At 46.2% G+C, this 23,760-nt stretch overlaps 1 protein-coding gene across 4 annotated transcripts in view; it reads left to right on the top strand.

Moving 5' to 3' along the window:
- epn2 (epsin 2) overlaps positions 1-20,333 on the top strand; it is a 124,243-nt gene extending 103,910 nt beyond the window's left edge. The window contains exons 6-10 of one of the 4 annotated variants that reach the window (XM_084328759.1): positions 4,031-4,148; positions 5,574-5,726; positions 6,310-6,402; positions 11,272-11,472; positions 17,363-20,333. In XM_084328759.1, the coding sequence (XP_084184885.1) occupies positions 4,031-4,148; positions 5,574-5,726; positions 6,310-6,402; positions 11,272-11,472; positions 17,363-17,658 (861 nt within the window). In that variant the 3' untranslated portion in view covers positions 17,659-20,333. The remainder of the gene's footprint in view (positions 1-4,030; positions 4,149-5,573; positions 5,727-6,309; positions 6,403-11,271; positions 11,473-17,362) is intronic. The other 3 variants (XM_084328760.1, XM_084328758.1, XM_084328761.1) reach the window with 3 other exon arrangements.
- The last annotated feature ends 3,427 nt before the right edge of the window (positions 20,334-23,760 follow it).

Below are 23,760 nucleotides of genomic sequence, written 5' to 3'. Positions count from 1 at the left end.
ACACACACACACACACACACACACACACACACACACACACACACACACACACACACACACACACACACACACACACACACACACACACACACACACACACACACACACACACACACACACACACACACACACACACACACACACACACACACACTTCAGTGAGTCAGCTGTGTCCTAACCATGGCTCTGTTCCTGAAATAGTGTCGCCATGTCTGCCAGACTGTCCTCCTACATAACTGGAAAGTAAGACGGTCCACTCGTTCCGTCATTATCCTGCTGTAGTCGCTCTCCGTCCCACTGACTCACTGGGTGGATGCTCTCTTTTCTGGCTGAACATTTGATCAATTCAACGCTATTGAAACAGGGCAGCTCACTGAGAGCAGCTGCCATGAGCGCTGAGAGGAAGGTAACGTGTGGAACCCTTGGGACGTGGAGCCTTCAGGCACCTGTGTACGTTTTAGTGTCACTGATTGGATATGGGGGGGGGGGGGGGGGGGGGTCTGGCTAACGCCAAGCGGACCACATCTGTCTGCTGTCTACATCAGGGGTTCCCAAACTTTTCAGGCCAGGGCCCAGAAAATAAGGCGTCAGAGAGCCGCGGCCCAATGCACATCGTCTGGCTTTTTTTTCTTTTTTTTTTGCCAGGCGACCGATTTTTTACGCCAAATATCACTTCAATCCTATTAAGTTAGTTCAAGTTAGTTATTCATTTATATGTGCTATTTATGAGAGGGCTAACTTGTTGCAAAATAATAATGATAATAATAAAAAATACTATTGTTGCTTCGGTTGTTTTCAGCGTTTTATGTGCATAATCTGTTATTTAGTTTGAAATGTTCGTTGAAATAAGTAGATTTTTCGTTTTTGTTTATTTATTAAGTTAATATAAAACCATATAGTCACATTTTAGAATACAACTAGAAACACTGTCCTGGCCTGCTTCTAAGTTCAGTGGCCTGACAAAAAAAATTAAAATTAAAAAATAAATAATTTTTTTTTTTTTTTTTTTTTTTTTTTAAATCATCTCGCGGCCCACCCGTGGCTGCTCGCGGCCCACCTTTGGGTCGCGACCCCGACTTTGGGAACCACTGGTCTACATCACATCAGTCTGCTGTCTACATCACCTCAGTCTGCTGTCTACATCACATCAGTCTGCTGTCTACATCACATCAGTCTGCTGTCTACATCATCTCAGTCTGCTGTCTACATCATCTCAGTCTGCTGTCTACATCACCTCAGTCTGCTGTCTACATCATCTCAGTCTGCTGTCTACATCACATCAGTCTGCTGTCTACATCACATCAGTCTGCTGTCTACATCACCTCAGTCTGCTGTCTACATCACCTCATTCTGCTGTCTACATCACCTCAGTCTGCTGTCTACATCACCTCAGTCTGCTGTCTACATCACCTCAGTCTGCTGTCTACATCACCTCAGTCTGCTGTCTACATCACCTCAGTCTGATGTCTACATCACCTCAGTCTGCTGTCTACATCACATCAGTCTGCTGTCTACATCACATCAGTCTGCTGTCTACATCACCTCACCTCAGTCTGATGTCTACATCACCTCAGTCTGCTGTCTACATCACCTCAGTCTGCTGTCTACATCACCTCAGTCTGCTGTCTACATCACCTCAGTCTGCTGTCTACATCATCTCAGTCTGCTGTCTACATCATCTCACCTCAGTCTGCTGTCTACATCACCTCAGTCTGCTGTCTACATCACCTCAGTCTGCTGTCTACATCATCTCAGTCTGCTGTCTACATCACATCAGTCTGCTGTCTACATCACATCAGTCTGCTGTCTACATCACCTCAGTCTGCTGTCTACATCACCTCATTCTGCTGTCTACATCACCTCAGTCTGCTGTCTACATCACCTCAGTCTGCTGTCTACATCACCTCAGTCTGCTGTCTACATCACCTCAGTCTGCTGTCTACATCACCTCAGTCTGCTGTCTACATCACCTCAGTCTGATGTCTACATCACCTCAGTCTGCTGTCTACATCACATCAGTCTGCTGTCTACATCACATCAGTCTGCTGTCTACATCACCTCACCTCAGTCTGATGTCTACATCACCTCAGTCTGCTGTCTACATCACCTCAGTCTGCTGTCTACATCACCTCAGTCTGCTGTCTACATCACCTCAGTCTGCTGTCTACATCATCTCAGTCTGCTGTCTACATCATCTCACCTCAGTCTGCTGTCTACATCACCTCAGTCTGCTGTCTACATCACCTCAGTCTGCTGTCTACATCACCTCAGTCTGCTGTCTACATCACCTCAGTCTGCTGTCTACATCACCTCAGTCTGCTGTCTACATCACATCAGTCTGCTGTCTACATCACCTCAGTCTGCTGTCTACATCACCTCACCTCAGTCTGCTGTCTACATCACCTCAGTCTGCTGTCTACATCACCTCAGTCTGCTGTCTACATCACCTCAGTCTGCTGTCTACATCACCTCAGTCTGCTGTCTACATCACCTCAGTCTGCTGTCTACATCACCTCACCTCAGTCTGCTGTCTACATCACCTCAGTCTGCTGTCTACATCACCTCAGTCTGCTGTCTACATCATCTCAGTCTGCTGTCTACATCACCTCAGTCTGCTGTCTACATCACCTCAGTCTGCTGTCTACATCACCTCAGTCTGCTGTCTACATCACCTCAGTCTGCTGTCTACATCACCTCAGTCTGCTGTCTACATCACCTCACCTCAGTCTGCTGTCTACATCACCTCAGTCTGCTGTCTACATCACCTCAGTCTGCTGTCTACATCATCTCAGTCTGCTGTCTACATCACCTCAGTCTGCTGTCTACATCACCTCAGTCTGCTGTCTACATCACCTCAGTCTGCTGTCTACATCATCTCAGTCTGCTGTCTACATCATCTCAGTCTGCTGTCTACATCACCTCAGTCTGCTGTCTACATCACCTCAGTCTGCTGTCTACATCACATCAGTCTGCTGTCTACATCACCTCAGTCTGCTGTCTACATCACCTCAGTCTGCTGTCTACATCACCTCAGTCTGCTGTCTACATCACCTCAGTCTGCTGTCTACATCACCTCAGTCTGCTGTCTACATCACCTCAGTCTGCTGTCTACATCATCTCAGTCTGCTGTCTACATCATCTCAGTCTGCTGTCTACATCACCTCAGTCTGCTGTCTACATCACCTCAGTCTGCTGTCTACATCACCTCAGTCTGCTGTCTACATCACCTCAGTCTGCTGTCTACATCACCTCAGTCTGCTGTCTACATCACCTCAGTCTGCTGTCTACATCACCTCAGTCTGCTGTCTACATCACCTCAGTCTTCTGTCTACATCACCTCAGTCTTACATCACCTCAGTCTTCTGTCTACATCACCTCAGTCTTACATCACCTCAGTCTGCTGTCTACATCACCTCACCTCAGTCTGCTGTCTACATCACCTCAGTCTGCTGTCTACATCACCTCAGTCTGCTGTCTACATCACCTCAGTCTGCTGTCTACATCACCTCACCTCAGTCTGCTGTCTACATCACATCAGTCTGCTGTCTACATCACCTCAGTCTGCTGTCTACATCACCTCAGTCTGCTGTCTACATCACCTCAGTCTGCTGTCTACATCACCTCACCTCAGTCTGCTGTCTACATCACATCAGTCTGCTGTCTACATCACCTCAGTCTGCTGTCTACATCACCTCAGTCTGCTGTCTACATCACCTCAGTCTGCTGTCTACATCACCTCACCTCAGTCTGCTGTCTACATCACATCAGTCTGCTGTCTACATCACCTCAGTCTGCTGTCTACATCACATCAGTCTGCTGTCTACATCACCTCAGTCTGCTGTCTACATCACCTCAGTCTGCTGTCTACATCACATCACCTCAGTCCGATGGCAAAATACATATTGTCTAACGTTGTCTCCCTCTGTCCTCCCTTCTCTGTCTCTCTGTCCTCCCTTCTCTCTCTCCGTCTGTCTGTCTGTCTGTCTGTCTCTGTGTCTCTGTCTCTTTCTCTCTCTCTCCCCCCCCTCAGCCCCAGTCGTCTCTGATGGATCTGATGAATGTACCAGAGGGAGAGTCAGCGCCTGACCCATGGGGAGCCGGAGCTGGAGCAGACGCTGCTGCAGCACCAGACCCCTGGCACTCCTACGGTACACACACACACACACACCTCACAGGCAGTCTGGTAGAGAGACATTGTGTTCCCAGTGGTTCTGAAAGGAGAGAGAGCAGAGCAATTCTGTCTCATCTGTGTTGCTGCTTTTGGCCTCAAGTTGAAATAAAAAAGAGTCTGTAGTTCTCAGAAAGGTGCTGCTCATGTCACTCATGTTTTTGTTAGCCAGCCAATCACAGTGGCAGCTGAGCATCATCAAACTCACCCAGGGCGACAGCACAAGTGCACGCGTCCTCCAGTTGGTTACATTTGAATTGATCAAGTGAAAATGGTTTATCTTCCACCGTCACTAGAATAAAGGTGATATGATGATGATATTTCAGCATATGCTGTTCAAGGTTCTGTAACATATTTTAAATGTCACTTTGTTTATACTGTGTTTAACACCACAAAAGACACAAGCCCACAAGGAAACCCTGTCTAGGTGAGAGTGTGTTTCTAAGGTAGACCACACACTGAAGTCAACACACACACATACTGAAGTCAACACACACACATACTGAAGTCAACACACATACTGAAGTCAACACACACACATACTGAAGTCAACACACACACACACTCACACTGAACTCAACATACACACAAACACACTGAAATGCAACAACACACATACATAACTACAGCACATATCACTGTGCTGTAGTTATGTATGCGTGTTGTTGCATTTCAGTGTGTTTGTGTGTATGTTGAGTTCAGTGTGAGTGTGTGTGTGTGTTGACTTCAGTATGTGTGTGTGTTGACTTCAGTATGTGTGTGTGTGTTGACTTCAGTATGTGTGTGTGTTGACTTTGTTATGTATGTTGAGTTAGTGTGTGTGTGTGTTGACTTCTGTATGTGTGTGTGTGTGTGTGTGTGTTGACTTCAGTATGTGTGTGTTGAGTTCAATGTGTGTGTATGTTGAGTTCAGTGTGTGTATGTTGAGTTCAGTGTGTGTATGTTGAGTTCAGTGTGTGTATGTTGAGTTCAGTGTGTGCGTATGTGTGTGTGCACGTCTCATCTCTCCACCTGCAGCTCTGAGCAGCACTGAGGTTCTTTGTTTATGTGGAATGCTGCTCCACTGGCTCAACTACATTACTGCAGAGAGAGAGAGAGAGAGAGAGAGAGAGAGAGAGAGAGATTTCAACACTATCAGTACTGTCTGCATTTTCCTTGATAACCAAGCAAGTAGTCGCAATATTGTCCACAATAATCGCAATCGCATTCTTTCACCAAATCTCCTTTTCCCCTCTGCTATGCTCTCTCTTTCTCTCTCCCACTCTCTCTCTCTTGCTCCCTCTCTCTCTTCTCCTCATCACTCCATATCTGCTCGTCTCCCTCCTGTCTCACCCCCCCCTTTCTGTCTCTCCCTTCTCTCTGTCCCCCCATCCCTCTTTCTCTCCTCCTCTTTCCCTCTCCTCAGGTGCTGCTCCTAAGCCAGCAGCTCCAGTGGACCCATGGGGTGCTCCCCCTCCTGTTGCCCCTATGAAGAGCAGAGATCCCTGGGCAGCAAACCCTGCGTCTGCCGCTGACCCCTGGGGCTCCGCAGCAACCCGGCCCAAGAACTCTCACACAGGTCAGTCAGTCAGCCTGTCACTCACTCACCCACCCACTCACTCACTCACTCACTCACCCACTCACTCACTCACTCACCCACTCACCCACTCACTCACTCACTCACTCACTCACTCACTCACTCACTCACTCACTCACTCACTCACTCACTCACTCACTCACTCACTCACTCACTCACTCACTCACTCACTCACTCACTCACTCACTCACTCACTCACTCACTCACTCACTCACTCACTCACTCACTCACCCACCCACCCACCCACCCACCCACCCACTCACTCACTCACTCACTCACTCACTCACTCACTCACTCACTCACTCACTCACTCACTCACTCACTCACTCACTCACTCACTCACTCACTCACTCACTCACTCACTCACTCACTCACTCACTCACTCACTCACTCACTCACTCACTCACTCACTCACTCACTCACTCACTCACTCACCCACTCACTCACTCACTCACTCACTCACTCACTCACTCACTCACTCACTCACTCACTCACTCACTCACTCTTGTCACTCGTGTCTGTGTGTTGTGTGTGTGTGTGTGTGTGTGTGTGTTGTCCCCTGCAGGTAACTTTGACCTGTTCAGTGCATCCAATGGTACGTCTAAAGAGGACTTCTCTGAGTTTGACAGCCTGCGCTCTTCATCCTCTGTCCCCACTGGTACTCACCCTGTCCACGTCTCTCTAATCAAGCCTCCTGGAGTCTGTGTAGTTTGTGTGTCACTGTCCTGTGCAAAACCACCTGTCTCTGTGTCCGTCCGTCCCCCCCGTCCCCCTCCATGTTGTTTATTCATAATATGTCATTTGTAAGCGCACGCATTTGGAGACAGTCGCCATTACCGGAGACACCCATCATAGCCTACATCATTTCAACGTGTTTAACTGATGAACCACCCAAGCTCCTAAAACAATGGAGATAACCTTCCAGTCATGTATTACTTTTGATGGTACAGCATGTGAAACATAGCTAATGCTAACATATTAGCTGATCAGGCTCAGCCTGCTAAATAACTAACTGGAATGCAACAGTGTCTATTGTTTTGATGGTCATACAAAACACCTGGAGTTTACTTATGACCAAGAAGCTAGCCAATGTTGGACACAGTGTATCAAAGCCATCGAGACAGGAATCTGAAAGATCAGCGAGGCCATTGTGAAGCAATAGGACGATTGGCCGCGTGTCTCCCGTGACGGCAGGCGTCTCCAGAAGTCTTTTTGTATGTATTCATTACTAATGCGCTTTCCTTGCATATTGACAACATTGGTGTCATGACACTGGGGGCCGTGACCAGGCCAAACTATTGAACTTGTAAAATGTTAAAAAGAAAACTAAGCAGTTTTCCCCCAGAGCCTTTTTGGAGATGCAAGGTCTTTGCAGGACACTTGACACAATGTCTTCTTTCTGGAGTTCTATGTCACTACGCCTGGGCTACATACCCAACTGTTTCAGCAACACAAACATAGGAGTTTTGGTGCTTTGTTTACCTTGCAAGGAATGCGTCACCGTCCCCCAACTGCATGCCTGGCAAGCTGAAGTAAACACAGTGAAACTAAATGATTATCAAATAATTTTTATTATTATTATTTTTTGGCCTTATATCACTGACGTAGTCTCGAATGAAGTCTTACGGTTATGTTACTGGAGAAGGTTCATACATTAGATCAGCCAGTTCAAATCCATTGTCCATGCTTTCAGTAGGACTAATGTAAAGTCTTTGAACACGCCAAATTCCACTCCTTTCTTGTGTCAACAGGTTTCGTTTTGACCCAGGTTGTGAGTGTTTGTTGGGTGTGGTCGGGCAAGGTCTCTGGTTGTGGGGAGGCTACATTTGTAGTTTGTCATAGTTCTACTCCATCTTAGCACTAGCTGTACGATGTTAATGTCCCACCTTGCTGGGAAGCATCCCACCGCCTCAAACATCCTGTGTGCCCCCTAGTGGCGACTCCTCTCCAGCTGACTTCCTGCTTCACCTCCTGTGTTTGAAACCTTCCCATCAGACAGACAGACATGTGATTATCTGTCATTATCCGTGTGGAGCTAAACTGGCCCTGCCTGTCTGGTCCAATAGATCTGTAGAGGAAGCGCAGGAGGCAGCTCTCAGCTGGATGACGGACGGCGGAGCTCTCAATAGTGGGATCACTTGTAATACTGAAGTTGCAGGAGCCGCTGATTGTTTGCCGTCACAGCGTTTACCCCTTTCACTACCACACTACAGAAGGTTAACTTTTCACCACCACACTTAACTGTCTGTGGTGTGGTAGTGAAAGGTTAACCTTCTGTGGTGTGGTAGTGAAAGGGTTAACCCTTTGTCGTGTGGCAGTGAAAGAAAGGGTTAACCATTTGTTAGTGTGGTAGTGAAAGGGTTAAAATGGTCGGGTGGAAAGGGTTCAGTGGAGTTTTCACCAGCAACTCTGGTGATGGCTTCCGTTCATCTCAACTACTGTTCTGTTAGGATTTTGTTGCATTGGCCTTTCACACATTACTTTTGTTTACATTTTTATATCTTATGTGTGTTTGGGAGTGTCTATCAACATAAGAGCATGGGTGTCTGCATATGTGCCTGCATGTGTGCACACTAGAGATTGTATGAGCCTGTGTGTGTACCTGTAGGCCTAGTATATGAATGTCTCTACCGTCTCACTGCTGCCACACAAACCAGGAGCCAGGCTGACTGTTCAGACCTCCCATAATAGCATCTCGTACATTTTATTGCATCAAATTATCATTATTGCTTTGGTGACAGACTATGACTGTATGAGAGGGAGAGAGAGACGGAGCACTTGTTGTTGAACTGTGACAGCACTCTGAACTGTGAGAGGCAAGTCTAGAAGAGGTGCAATAATTCTAGCTCTTTGTTAACTGTGTTGATATATAGTGATTATTGTGGTGTTTGTAGCTTGGACAGAGAGGGGTAGGAGCAGCACCCTCTTAGTAGAAAATGTTTTTTGTTGTTTTTGCTTGTAGGTTTGTCTTTATCTTGTAATACAATTTGTCACGGCGCTATTTCATTCAAAATAGTCTGTTTTGCAACAAGTAAATTACGACAAGCTTTGCATGGCTACATGACGGTTATACCGTCACACTGGGTACACTACAGCATCACACTGGGTACACCATCACACTGGGTACAGCATCACACTGGGTACACCATCACACTGGGTACAGCATCACACTGGGTACACTACAGCATCACACTGGGTACACCATCACACTGGGTACAGCATCACACTGGGTACACTACAGCATCACACTGGGTACACTACAGCATCACACTGTGTAACTGAGGGGTACAATTCCCTGACTGTATTGTTAGATATGATACTTACTACCACTACCTCTTGTACTTTAGACTCTGGCCACCCAGTACTAGGTATAAATAATTATGATAAACACTCCCACCTGATGAAACGGATCCAACACAAATGTACCAAGTCGAAAGTCTGCGTTTATTAATAATACATAGCAAAAGGTATGTACAACGATCACTTAATTACATTTATGATTTGAAATAGTATGCACTTTTATGGCAAATGAGTATTCGTAGGTAGATCAATATCGAATGTCCAATCTCTGATTGCGCAGGAAGCAAATATACAACCTGGAATATTTAGGGAACAATAGCAATGATACTTGAATGATTATATAGCTGGATACACTAGGGGAAGGTTCCGACTGCTTGTAGGACAGCTGGAGGGGGGGGGGGTTAGAGTCTGGCTGTATCCCGTCTGGCCGAGGGTATCCTGGGAGAGCCCACAGTCGTGCGACCCGGTGCCCAGCGATCCTCGATCCACAGATGAAAGCAGTTGGACTCTCTGTGGCCGGCGTCCTCCGGTCCACGATGGAGAGACGTGAGGCGACCTCGTCGTGTAGAGCGTCTTCTCACCTGTCGTCCTCTCCGGGGGGGGTATTTCCAACACACCGCAGTGTTGGCCTTTATCCATAGAATAATCAAAGTACTCAAAGCATAATCCAAGCCGGGGAAGGCTAGCCGTCGTCGGTAGAATAATCCAATATACAGGTCCACTCGCTCTTTGGCCTGGAGCTCCTCGGGTGCAGCTTCACGTGGGGTCAACCACCCTGGATAAGCGTCCAGCTGATGCCCGAAACGATGGGGGTGCTGATTACTATAGAACTCTTACCGCACAAGGCACTACATATGAATAGACTATTATTAGCTTAATAGAATACGTCCAACTCGACGATATAGTGCCAAATATGACTATTCAAATATTAATATACACGATGTCTCAATGCCGATACTGGGCCGAATTGGCCTTACTGCCCACACGTGGTTCGCGGGGAGGCTTTTGCGTCTGTCACTCTGTTGGAGGGTAAGGAACTGGACTAAAAGAAAGCTCTACTTTAATAGCGCAGTATATATACGCACTATGAACAAATAGTACCATTAGTGGTGCGGTAGACATATTCCTACGCGGAACTAGGACTTGTCCATACATGTTGAGCGGTACGATTGAACCTGGTCTGAGGGGTATGGCGACCTGGCACCAAGGTCTCGTCCAATGGTAGAATGGAGACTATTATGGGATGTTCAGTAGACTAGAAGGGATATTCAATGCATATTGTACAAGGAATATACAAGGGATATCAGGGGATATACAAATACAATTAAATATATATATATAAATAAATATATATATTCGGTTTAATCTGATCCTTCAGAACACACTGGGTACACTACAGCATCACACTGGGTACACCATCACACTGGGTACAGCATCACACTGGGTACACTACAGCATCACACTGGGTACACTACAGCATCACACTGGGTACACCATCACACTGGGTACACTACAGCATCACACTGGGTACAGCATCACACTGGGTACAGCATCACACTGGGTACAGCATCACACTGGGTACACCATCACACTGGGTACACTACAGCATCACACTGGGTACAGCATCACACTGGGTACACCATTACACTGGGTACACTACAGCATCACACTGGGTACAGCATCACACTGGGTACACCATTACACTGGGTACACTACAGCATCACACTGGGTACAGCATCACACTGGGTACACTACAGCATCACACTGGGTACACTACAGCATCACACTGGGTACACCATTACACTGGGTACACCACAGCATCACACTGGGTACACCATTACACTGGGTACACTACAGCATCACACTGGGTACAGCATCACACTGGGTACACTACAGCATCACACTGGGTACACCATTACACTGGGTACAGCATCACACTGGGTACACTACAGCATCACACTGGGTACACCATTACACTGGGTACACTACAGCATCACACTGGGTACACTACAGCATTACACTGGGTACACTACACCATTACACTGGGTACACTACAGCATCACACTGGGTACACTACAGCATTACACTGGGTACACTACAGCATCACACTGGGTACACTACAGCATCACACTGGGTTCACCATCCCACTGGGTTCACCATCACACTGGGTACACCATCACACTGGGCGTCTCTGCCAGCCCGTCTCTAAGCTGTCTGTCCTCTGCAGGTGAAGGTGGCGTCTCTCTTGCCAGCAGCGGCAGCTTGGACATGTTTGACCCTCTGCCGGCCTCCATGTCGTCCTACTGCCACCCCACCAGGATGACCCCCGAGTCCTTCCTCGGCCCCAACGCCGCCCTCGTCAACCTGGACTCGCTGATCACCAAGCCTGCCCAGCCCCCTCCGGTCGTCAACCCCTTCTTAGCCTCAGGTAGGCGGGCGGACTAGGAGGTCTGGTTCTAGGGGCAGGGCTGTGGGTCTATTGCTGGTTCTAGGGGCTGGGGGGTCTATTGCTGGTTCTAGGGGCAGAGCTGGGGGTATATTGCTGGTTCTAGGGGCAGGGCTGGGGGTCTATTGCTGGTTCTAGGGGCTGGGGGGTCTATTGCTGGTTCTAGGAGCAGGGCTGGGGGGTCTATTGCTGGTTCTAGGGGCAGGGCTGGGGGGTCTATTGCTGGTTCTAGGGGCAGGGCTGTGGGTCTATTGCTGGTTCTAGGGGCTGGAGGTCTATTGCTGGTTCTAGGGGCAGGGCTGGGGGGTCTATTGCTGGTTCTAGGAGCAGGGCTGGGGGGTCTATTGCTGGTTCTAGGGGCTGGGGGGTCTATTGCTGGTTCTAGGGGCAGGGCTGGGGGGTCTATTGCTGGTTCTAGGGGCAGGGCTGTGGGTCTATTGCTGGTTCTAGGGGCAGGGCTGGGGGGTCTATTGCTGGTTCTAGGGGCAGGGCTGTGGGTCTATTGCTGGTTCTAGGGGCTGGAGGTCTATTGCTGGTTCTAGGGGCAGGGCTGGGGGTCTATTGCTGGTTCTAGGGGCAGAGCTGGGGGTATATTGCTGGTTCTAGGGGCAGAGCTGGGGGTATATTGCTGGTTCTAGGGGCAGAGCTGGGGGTATATTGCTGGTTCTAGGGGCAGGGCTGGGGGTATATTGCTGGTTCTAGGGGCAGGGCTGGGGGTCTATTGCTGGTTCTAGGGGCAGGGCTGTGGGTCTATTGCTGGTTCTAGGGGCAGGGCTGGGGGGTCTATTGCTGGTTCTAGGGGCTGTGGGTCTATTGCTGGTTCTAGGGGCTGTGGGTCTATTGCTGGTTCTAGGGGCAGGGCTGGGGGTCTATTGCTGGTTCTAGGGGCAGGGCTGGGGGTCTATTGCTGGTTCTAGAGGCAGGGCTGGGGGTCTATTGCTGGTTCTAGGGGCAGGGCTGGGGGTCTATTGCTGGTTCTAGAGGCAGGGCTGGGTAGGGCTGGGCGATAAAACGATAACGATAACTATCGCGATAAATTATTTCCTCGAAATAAACATGAAACGTGGTCGCAAAGTTTCGATATATCGATTTTCCAAGCTTGGCTCCGTTCAGCCTCGGCTCAGCACACTCACTAACAACAACCAGCGTTACGTGATGACGTGCTTACGCACAACAGCTAACAACCAATCAGTGAAGGAGATGGCCGAGACCCGGAAGGAGGTAGGACTCACTCAACAACAAGGCTTGCTAGGCTAATTAGCTTGCACGGCGGCGTTTTATATATTTACGTGCCGAGTATGTGTGTGTTTTGAATTCTGAGGCCACGTTTATGGTAGTGTGGGATATACAGTGGACGTCGTTTCAATATATTGTGGCGGAAGAGAGTATTTTAGTGTCATATTTATTGTCATGAGATACTCCGCTTGTCGGCTAACGTGCGCAGACTGATGACGACATCAACTCGACTTGAGACATTCGCAGCAGCATAAGAAGTTAATTAAACTTGACGGACATTATATCGACGATAATTATCGATATCGAATTATATGAAAATAATTTTATAATTTTATCGCGATAACGTTTTTGGTCATATCGCCCAGCCCTAGGGCTGGGCTCTATTGCTGGTTCTAGGGGCAGGGCTGGGGGTCTATTTTGACCTCTTTTAAGCATCGGCAAGAATGGGGCTATTTTTCTTTTTAGTTTGACGATTGCATACAAAGTAATTTGTGATTTATTATACTTTATACTAATAGCTCATGCATGAGTCTGGTCTCTTTTTGAAAGGTAACATTCTGAAGTTTCTTACACAATAAAAAAATCACATTTGAGTGCTAAGGAAATAGAGTAACGGCGGTTTGAACACACTGAAATAAAAGTTCTGTTTAGTGGTTGCCAGATGACTGTTTTTAAGTTCCAGCTGAGAGGTAGGAGCTGGAAAACAACGGTTCCATAGCCTGAAGTCTTATGTAGTACAGGTCCAAAGTTTATAAAAATCCCATGGAGAATTAGTGTTTCACAAAGGTTTTTGTAATGTGTGTACCGGTAAAAATTCAGCGTGATTATCCAAAATGGCTGTCCACTTCCATTCATTCAGACGCGTGAGTCAAAACAAAGAGCTTGGTCTCTTCTTCTGCCCCTTTCTCCTTGCAATCGGCGCTAGTCTGGGATCTCTTTCGGTGGTCAATAATCAGCGGTGACTGGTCAGACCGGACGTGGTCACTCGTCAGAACGGCTTGTCAAATGACGCTTGCCGAATATTTAGTCTTGTAACTCGAGACCTGAAGCACACAATAGGTTGAGTGTGGTGATGATCGAAAGGTGGCAAATTCAACTTTCAAACAATGTATTGGTTGATCGGCGAAAAATGCAGCGGTTAAGAGGTTAAAAGAATAGAGATTAGGTCCATCTAAAAAGAATACATGAGATTAGGTCCATTTTAACCTGTTCATGTTAGGTCCATATTTTCTGAAAAGTACATACCCAAGTAAATGGAAGATTGCTCCACTTCTACAAGGTCCATTTGCATGTTCTTGGTATCTAGGGACATCTATGGACCTCAGGGAATGTATTCCCAGTGTCATATTATCCATCTTTGACGGTGAATAACACCATGCTAACATTGACCAAAAGCTAAGCCAATGAACAGGGTTTTTTGTAGATACAGTACTGAATTTTGCCATCCGGACACATGCAATATGAATATAGAATAGCAGGCCTATAAATTACCTTATTATGGCCAAGATACGTCTATGGATCGGCACAGATTTCCTCTTTCCAATTGCAGAGATAAATCTGGATTTAGTACCACCAGGCGCCCGATACAGGGAAGCTAAGACCGTGAATAAAATCTACTGTAAGTACAGTTACTTTTGTATAATGGTGATACTGTAGCTGTGTAAAAAAATCACAGGATTGAGACGCAGTCTTTTCCTAGACGTTCATAGAAAGGTACAGAAACAATATGTGACCAGGTACAGATAATAGGGTCTTGTTAAGCAAGCTTCACATTGTGTTTTTACATTATATGAAAGTACAGGTTCTTACCTTCAAAATAAGCCATCACTTGTACACATCGGGTGGATACTTTTCAATCTATGTCTTATTAACAAAGATGATAATAACACAATAGCCCGTTTTGAGCTACAGAGCTTTTAAGGGGCTGTTTGCTGTTCTCTTAACACATTGGGTGCCATGCATTATGCCCATCTGTACCACCCTCTGCCAGCGCTGTAACCCTATGGAGTGGCTCACCTTCTTTGCAGGGCTATAACTTTTTTAATATTATAGCTATATCGACATTACTATGGCCCATTCAACATCGGGTATTTATCGTTTAGGATGTGGGAACTTTATATTTTTCCATTCATACATTGTCGTGTTAGTACCGTTGAGAATATAAGTATGTTTTTAGACTGTATAGCAGTAATTCCTAGAACGCGCGCTATAGGCCCCGACGCGTATTATACATTATCGATTGGCGTTTCGTCCCTATACACGCTATATTAAAAATGTCAAATGCTATACATTACCCAGCATCTCCTGTGTTGGTGGCGAGCGCCTTGCCCACTACGCCACCTAGCCGCCCCGTTTATGATTCCTTGATTGTCAGTAACGGCTTTTTTTAGTAAGACACCATACGTTGATCGGACAGATTGCAATGAAATACATGGACAATCAAGCTGGAAATACAGTTAGGTTCCTCTTACCTGTGCCCGATGAGACTGGAGGAAAAAGATTCCAATTATTTGACGTCGATCTGCTAGATCCATTTTCCCGTTTGTATGACGCAATAAACGCCGACAGCATATTGATTCTTGCATCTCGAAAGCGATCCCATGCACTCGAGTGTGTATATTGATCCACGTAACAACATATCTCTGGCGGAGCTTTTTCCCCGATGCACCGAGCGCCACTTCCGGTTTAGAGTGGAGTGTAACTCGTGCGAAATCCACGAGGCGGCGGTATTGAAGCGTTGCAATATCAGACAGGGTCCAGCTGGCTCCGGGAGGGAGGCTGGATGAATTATGAATGCCATGGCGAAAAAATTAAATAACGATCCCAAAAACGAGTTTACTCGTTGTTTGGCACTCAACGCATGGCGGCCAATAACCAAGAATACTCGTTATTGGCAATTAATGTGTTAAGATGCATGCAGAACTACAAATACACACTGGCCTTTGCCACCTAACACCTATTCCAGGTGAGAGACATTCACTGGTAGGGGGTAGGTGCACGAAAGTTACCATAGCTCAGTGTATGTATGCTGTCTATGTGTTCGGGAGACTCTGTGCATAAAAACCTGATTATGAATCATCATGTCTCTACCACAACCACAGCCTGAGCTGTGAGTGAATTACGCGAAGGGGAGAATTTTTTTTACGAAAAAGAGTGAGGCGAAAGCGGAAATGGCAATTTTCCAATACCCGGAAGACTAATGAAAATAAAATACATTTCCTTTTAAACAACTTTATTCTTTCTTTGCGGCCCGGTACCAAATGATCCACACCCAGGTACCGGTTCTCGACCCGATGGTTGGGGACCTCTGCTATAGAGCCTTCTCTCTATATTCCATTATGCGCAATCTTACAGACTTGCGGAGCGCGTACTGGAGTAGATTAATCAATGCGACTGCCAGCCAGCTTTTGTGCGACGGAGAAATACAATTTCAATTGTGACGGAGAGAAGATCAATTTAACACAAACTGTTCCAAAGATATGTATGTTTCTCTGCATATTTTCACACCGCCAACAAACAAATTCGGAATGGATTTTGGTGCGTCTCCTCTCCTCATTTCTGTGTGTCTCCTCTCCACCTGAGACAGAAAGTACTTGGCCAGTGGCCACTCCCTCAGATGCAACTGTAGTTTTTTTACACAGCGAGGAAAATAATACTGTCGGACAATCTAACAATAATTAACACATTTACAAGTCTTATTATGTTTTGCAAATAAGGACACGTATAGAGAACATTTCAAAGCACTCAAAATTGCCAATATCTCCATTTCAACCTATTTCTGAATTGCGCAACATTTTGGGGAATCGTGAGCTCCTTAACAAGACGGGTTAGATTGTGCCAGGTCACATATACGCTGTATAGACTATATATGTCATAAAGACTAGATATGTCATAATGACTAGATATATATATATGCCATAAAGACTATAGATATGTCTTGAAGACTACAGATACTGTATATGTCATAAATACTATAGATATATGTCTTAAAAGACGATTAGACATTTTATTATTATTGTTATAATGGTTGTGATTCATTGAGATGATTTTAGGGACATTTTAAAAAGGATGGGTGAAGATCTGGGAATTAGCTATACACTATAAAGCCCATGGGAGAAATGAGACCCGGACGAGGAGATAATGACGGCTCGTTCTCTCAGAGCGAAAGAGAAACCACTAACACTTTGACCTGTGCTTTCTCCAGGGTGTTCCTCTGACCAAAACAAATACATCCGTGACCAAAACCTGTGTCGCTCCTCGCTCGTGTTTTCGTGACAAAACGTAGTTTTGACTCCAGACACTGAAAGATCGTGTTGTAATGTGTAAAAAGAAAATGACGGATCAGCGATGTAGTGTGAAACCACAACAAAGATCTCCGATTACAAAACAGAACGTTGTGTAGGCGCCATCAGCTGTCCTCAGGTCCTCACGGCCCATTAGTTTACTGACCACTTCCTGCTGTGAGTGACACGGGGCGGCTGGTCCTGTCAGTTTCATTGACTCTCTCTCTCTCTCTCTCTCTCTCTCTCTCTCTCTCTCTCTCTCTCTCTCTCTCTCTCTCTCTCTCTCTCTCTCTCTCTGTCTCTCTCTGTCTCTCTCTGTCTCTCTGTCTCTCTCTGTCTCTCTCTCTCTCTAGGTGGCTCTGCCCCAGTAGCAGCTCCCGCCCAGGCCAACCCTTTCCAGGTGACCCAGCCGGCTCCTCCCACCCTCAACCAGATGCGCGTCAGCCCCATGCCCGTCGGATTCGGCAGCATGTCCCCCCCCATGGCCGACCCGCTGCCCCTCTCCTCCATGAGCCCCCAGCCCATCACCAGGGTCCCCCTGGTCGGCATGGCCCCCATGGGCCACATGATGTCCATGCCACAGCCCCTGATGAGCACCATGCCCGCCGCGGCTCAGCCGCCCGGCACCACCAACCCCTTCCTGTTGTGAGGGGCGGAGTCAGGGGACAACTTGCCCTGCGGCCCCTCCCCCCTCCGTGGCTTCCTGAGAACCTGCAGGATGAACCCCGACATATCTCACTCCTAGCCAGGCCCCTAATCCACCCCCTATATCCTCCCTGGCTCATCTGTCCCTGTTCCTACACCACCACTCTCTCTCTCTCTCTCTCTCTCTCTCTATCACTATCACTCTGTGCTACAAGCTGCCTAGTCCTATGTTTTCTTGACTGATCTGACGATGATGAAGGCGATGAGGAGGATGACGGAGTAGTGGTGGTTTATAAAGACACAGGGCAGGAAGGGACCAAGCTCTCTCTCTCTCCCTCCCTCCTCGGCCATTCTGCTCTTCCTCTCTTTTCTCTGCCACACTCCCTCTCCTCCTCCTGCTCCTCCAGTCCTCTCCTCCCTCTTCTCTGTTCCTCCAGCCCTCTCCTCTCTGTTCCTCCAGCCCTCTCCTCCTCTCTGTTCCTCCAGCCCTCTCCTCCTCTCTGTTCCTCCAGCCCTTTCCTCCTCTGTTCCTCCAGCCCTCTCCTCCTCTGTTCCTCCAGTCCTCTCCTCTCTGTTCCTCCAGCCCTCTCCTCCTCTCTGTTCCTCCAGCCCTCTCCTCCTCTCTGTTCCTCCAGCCCTCTCCTCCTCTGTTCCTCCAGTCCTCTCCTCCTCTCTGTTCCTCCAGTCCTCTCCTCCTCTCTGTTCCTCCAGCCCTCTCCTCCTCTCTGTTCCTCCAGCCCTCTCCTCCTCTGTTCCTCCAGTCCTCTCCTCCTCTCTGTTCCTCCAGTCCTCTCCTCCAGCCCTCTCCTCCTCTCTGTTCCTCCAGTCCTCTCCTCCTCTCTGTTCCTCCAGTCCTCTCCTCCTCTCTGTTCCTCCAGTCCTCTCCTCTCTGTTCCTCCAGCCCTCTCCTCCTCTCTGTTCCTCCAGCCCTCTTCTCCTCTCTGTTCCTCCAGTCCTCTCCTCCTCTCTGTTCCTCCAGCCCTCTCCTCCTCTCTGTTCCTCCAGTCCTCTCCTCCTCTCTGTTCCTCCAGTCCTCTCCTCCTCTCTGTTCCTCCAGTCCTCTCCTCCTCTCTGTTCCTCCAGCCCTCTCCTCTCTGTTCCTCCAGCCCTCTCCTCCAGCCCTCCTCTCAGTGAAGGAGTGTAAACCTTTGTGACTGGAGCGTCTGACTGTGCTAACGCCAGGATCTACTCTCTTCACTACAGCTAACCCTTTTATAACCCCTGTCCGCTGGTTGTGTGAGTGTGTGAGTGTGTGTGTGAGTGAGTGTGTGAGTGTGTGTGTGAGTGTGTGTCAGTGTGTCAGTGTTTATACACTGTGTGTATTCCACTGGGTTCCAGTTCCAGGATGAATGACGGTCAGACGCCGTACGCTTTGTGTCTGGATGTTACATGTTCTGTGGTTGTGTGCGTGTGCATGCGCGTGTGTGTGTGTTACTAAGCAGGGATTTTGCACACTTTGCTTTTTCTTTTCTGTTGGGCTCACCGCTATAGACCTTAGCAGACGGGAGACAGACCAGCCGTTTAAACTGTTAAAAACACAAACACCGCCGGGGCACCCTGTACCACTCAGTCACACACGCTCCCCCTTTCCCCTTCGACCTATGACCTCCCGACCCCTCCAGATGAACTTTTAACCAGAAGAGGTCACGGGATGAACTTTGGACTCTCTACTCAAGGTTATAGCCCCTGGTTGGAAGGGGCTAATGAGATGTGTGTACTTTAGTGTGTGTGTGTGTGTGTAGTCCTACATCGTCCATGATCTGATAGCTGTGTGTTTGTTCAGTGGTCTTCATTAAAGATCCCGGTGTGACGTCAGAGACGAGCAAGCGACTCGACGGCACCCGTTATTCCAACTGCCCAGGATCACACGGATACTGTGGGGTGATTATGGGAAATGTTCGTTTTTTTTTCTTATCATGTTTTTGGGGTTCAAAGGGAAATGGGAGGAGTCAGGCTTGCTTTCACACTCATCCACTCACACACACACGCACACATACAAATAAATAAATGTCAACCCACAGGGGCACTACGGTGGTCACGCCAACAGGTAGTGTATGTGTGAGCCTCGTGTTTAGGACTGTTACTACGGCGACAGGGTTGTCAGGGTTAAGATGAAAGCTGTGGGTTTTAAAGGGCATGTCAGCCGCTCGGGCATCATGAGACATGTTTGGACCCCGGGGGTGGATTTACTGCAGCTAATCTACCTGCAAGAACACACACTGTAGCGGTCCTTCTTCCATTGGTCTATTGACGGCACAGGGAATCCCACAGCAAACGGCAGCCGATTTTCATCATGTAAAACAAACGAGTGTTTTTTTTTTTTTTATAACTTTTTTGTTTTGTTTTTTTTGTTATTTTACTCCTTAGATGTACATCTATAGTGGAGCCTTTTGAGTTGTCAGGGCTGTATACTAGCTAAGACATGCATCATCTCTCCGTCTCTCTGTCTCTAAATCGGTTACATCTTCCTGTTCTCTAGAAGCACAACTGTTACCAAAGTCACAGTGAATGTGATTTGTAAGGAGATGTTGTCCTAGGAGTTGTAGAACTAAGGGAGGGGGGGGGTCACACTTCATTCACATAGACCCTCAGTGTACGTGTACTCCAAATGTCAAAGACTATGTTCCTTTTTTTTTCTTTTTTTTATATACAAAAAATTATGTTTTTGGGGGGGGGGGGGGGGGGTGTATCGCATGTTGGATGAATATAGAACATTTATTGGTAGCAAATTGAGCGTTTCTCTCTTAACTTCCGCAGGATGAGTAAAATGATGATCATGATGATAAAAGGACCCCCCCCCCTCATTTTCTCTTCCTCTTCATTTGACTTCCTCTTCAGTTCTGTTGAAATCACTGCCAATGTTCTTACTGTGGAAAGGGGTGTGTAATGTATGTTTCTTCCCCTCCCCTGTATTGTGGTGTGAGCTTGCGCCCTCCCCTGGTCTGTTGTGGCATTACAGCTGCGCCACAGGACCCTCTATAACTCAGACCATTTCTCTCAGGCAAAGGGAGGGGCAGCTCAAACGGTGTGGCGGTGGTGATCATCATCATCTATGGGGTCCTGAGTGATTGGGTGTGACACTCACACTTCTTTGCAGACCAGCAAAAAATTTTATTCTTAACTAAATATATGCAAAATTTGGAAAAGAAAAGGAAAAAGATTAAAAAAGAAAAAAAATATTTAAATGCTTGATGTGTGTTGTTGTGCAAACCTAGTTTTGCAGATATGGAGTCTTGTTTATTGAGATGCTGCGATGTTATCTTAGCTGAGACGGTGTGTCTGTTACTCTCTCGCTGGACTCATCTTCACTGCAGCCTCGAGCCTCTTCTCACTGCAACGGTTGTGGAACACTGTGTTGTTATTGTACCTTGACACCGCAAGTAACCTGATAAACCCTACCTTACTCGCCTCAAACCCTTATATATATATATAAACAGGTTTCCTACACTCATGGAAAAACTTAATGGAAATTGGTACATATCCACCAACCAAAATTTTATGGAAATGTGGTGGAAATCTTTCCATAATAATTCTCCCTCCAAATAGTCAAGTGTTTCATATCAAGCTTGGCTGCCGGCGAATCAAGCTACTTTTTGAAAGACCGGTAAACATAATAACAAACATACTTATCACATAAGCCCCATGTATGAATTGTGGCTAGCCAGAACAAAGTCCCAGGACTTTCTAATCGGCTGTTCAACAAGGGAAAAGTACCATTTGAACCGTCGGTTGTGGCACGCAGGTCATGGAATTCGCTTGAGCCAATAAAAGGTGTAATAACCCTGTGTGTATATAAAGCGTTTTCCTAACTCCTGAAACCAGCTCTACTATCGTTGCAACTGGGACAGTGAACACGGGGCCCTGTGTGTAGCTAGCTCCTCTCTGTGTTACTATGTATTCACTATGCTTTATCAAGAGGACTAACTAACATTATGGTCTGTCTCTTTGTATGCATAAACTCCCACCCTTATTCTTCTCCATGTTTCCGTCTATTTACCTTTCTCATAGTACTGGGAGCAGGCTGCTTTTTGTTCATTTATTTTTATTTTTTATTATTGGATACGTGCTCAACTTGTTGGCATTATAACTGTATAATATAATTTATCATTTGTACTATTGTAACATACTTTTCTTCTGTATACCTTTATTATTCTGTGTACTGGGTTTTTGTAGGAAAGTCACAGTGGTATTTTAACAGCATCTAAAAGAGAAACACAGCGGGCCACAGCCATGATGGTGACGATGACGACAAACTGTAGCTGCATTGGTTCAAAATAAAATGTTTATCACTCCCAATTTTGGAGCTCTCGTGTTGGTGTGAGTGTGTCGGTGTGAGTCTTCGTGTAGCTCACGCGCTCGGAGGCTTCCAGGCACCCCTCGTGCTCCTAGAGGAGCAGAGACTCTGGAGGACTGTCCGCTGAACAAAAGCAGGAGCATTCCAGCAAAGTGAATTTCCACAACAAATACAAATTTTTAGTTTTTTTTGGCTTTTGACTATTCATGTTTGGTTGACATTTCGGCATTGATGTGCCTTCCTCATAGCCGTGCAGTCGACCGCAGTATTCACTGTTTTTGCAAGTTTTGCTGTGTGTGTGTGTCAGGTTTTACAGTCATGGAAAAAGCCATGGACTTTGAATATTGTTATGGAAACTGATTGGTTTGGGAAATGTGTTCATTATCTTGTTTTCACCTGGTCAATCTATACAAGTCGAGTAGTTTTACTCAAGTGCACTTTACTTTATATTTTGCATAGAAAAAAAAATGGCAAGAATGTAATTTGAAGTCTGCCGATTTCAAGAGGATGTAATCGGAGCCGCATAACTGGACCACATAGTAATTTAACAGAACCTTTAGAGGTAAATGGATTCAATGCTCTCAAGCACAAAGTCATACAGAATTGTGTATTTGTACTATTGCTACTGAACTATATTCAATAACAACTTTTCTACTTTCTGAATAGAGGACTTTTACCAGTTAACTATCTAGATATTTCCACTTTTACTTCAGTAAAGGAACTGTGTACTTCTTCCACCACTGCTGCTGCTAGGTCTTATCTTTAAAGGAATAATACCTATTCCATATTTCCCCATGACTTAAAAGGAGCACTTCACCCAGAAAGGATCATTTGTATATATACTCTACATGTGAAGCCTTGAATTCATGAAGATTTTTTATTTCATTCTCGCATGTTAATGCTGTGAACGTATAATCCAAAATGGTAGAAATACTTGATGAATTAAAGTTAATAGAGAAAGGGATGTCCGATATTATCGGCCGATATTGGCATTAAAATGTGATATCGGAAAATATCGGTATCGGATTTCAATGTTTTTATATATATATATATATAAACTTTATTTACCCAGGCAAGCAAGTAAGAAAAAATTCTGATTTTATTTATTGTCAAAAGTATGCATACTGTGTTAATTCCACAACAAGAGATATGTAATGTAAATTACCTGAAATTATTCCCTTTTTTGGGGGGGGGGGGGGGGGGGGGGGCACCCTGCATATATCGGTATCAGAAATTAAGAGTTGGACTATATCGGTATCGGTAAAAAAGACAATATCGAGCATCCCTATAGAGAAACTTATTTTTGCAAAACTATATTTGAAGGCAGCACCTGGATAAATACTTTGCGAGTTGTGAGTTTGTAAACATGTTTTGCTGTTCAACCAAATCTCCATTAACTTCAATTCATCAAATACATTTTTATTTAATTCCATCTTCATTGCAAGAACAAGACATGCAAGAAGAAAATAAGTCTTTATGAATTCCAAGTGATTGTTGTAGCTGGCAAAAATAAAGCCTAGAACTATACAAGAATAAAATGTACCGATTTAAAGGAACATGCCAATATTATGGGAAATTCACTTACCGACTTCTACAGAGTCCGACAAGAAGATGGTTTCCTCTCTGAACTTTCAGTAGAATGCAGTGGATGGAAGAGGATTGCATAGCGTACGTGCATTTTCCATAATCTTTGTGTTCCTTTAACAGTAACCAATGTAGGCCATAGAAATTGCGCTCTATTTGTCATGGAATTAGATAGAAACCCTGGTATGTGTGTCTTTCAAATAGATGTATTTTTTTCATAACCATACA

The sequence above is a fragment of the Notolepis coatsorum genome, assembly GCF_963971535.1.
Source record: "Notolepis coatsorum genome assembly, chromosome: 14".
NCBI lineage: Eukaryota > Metazoa > Chordata > Actinopteri > Aulopiformes > Paralepididae > Notolepis > Notolepis coatsorum.
This window is presented reverse-complemented; position numbering and strand designations above follow the sequence as displayed.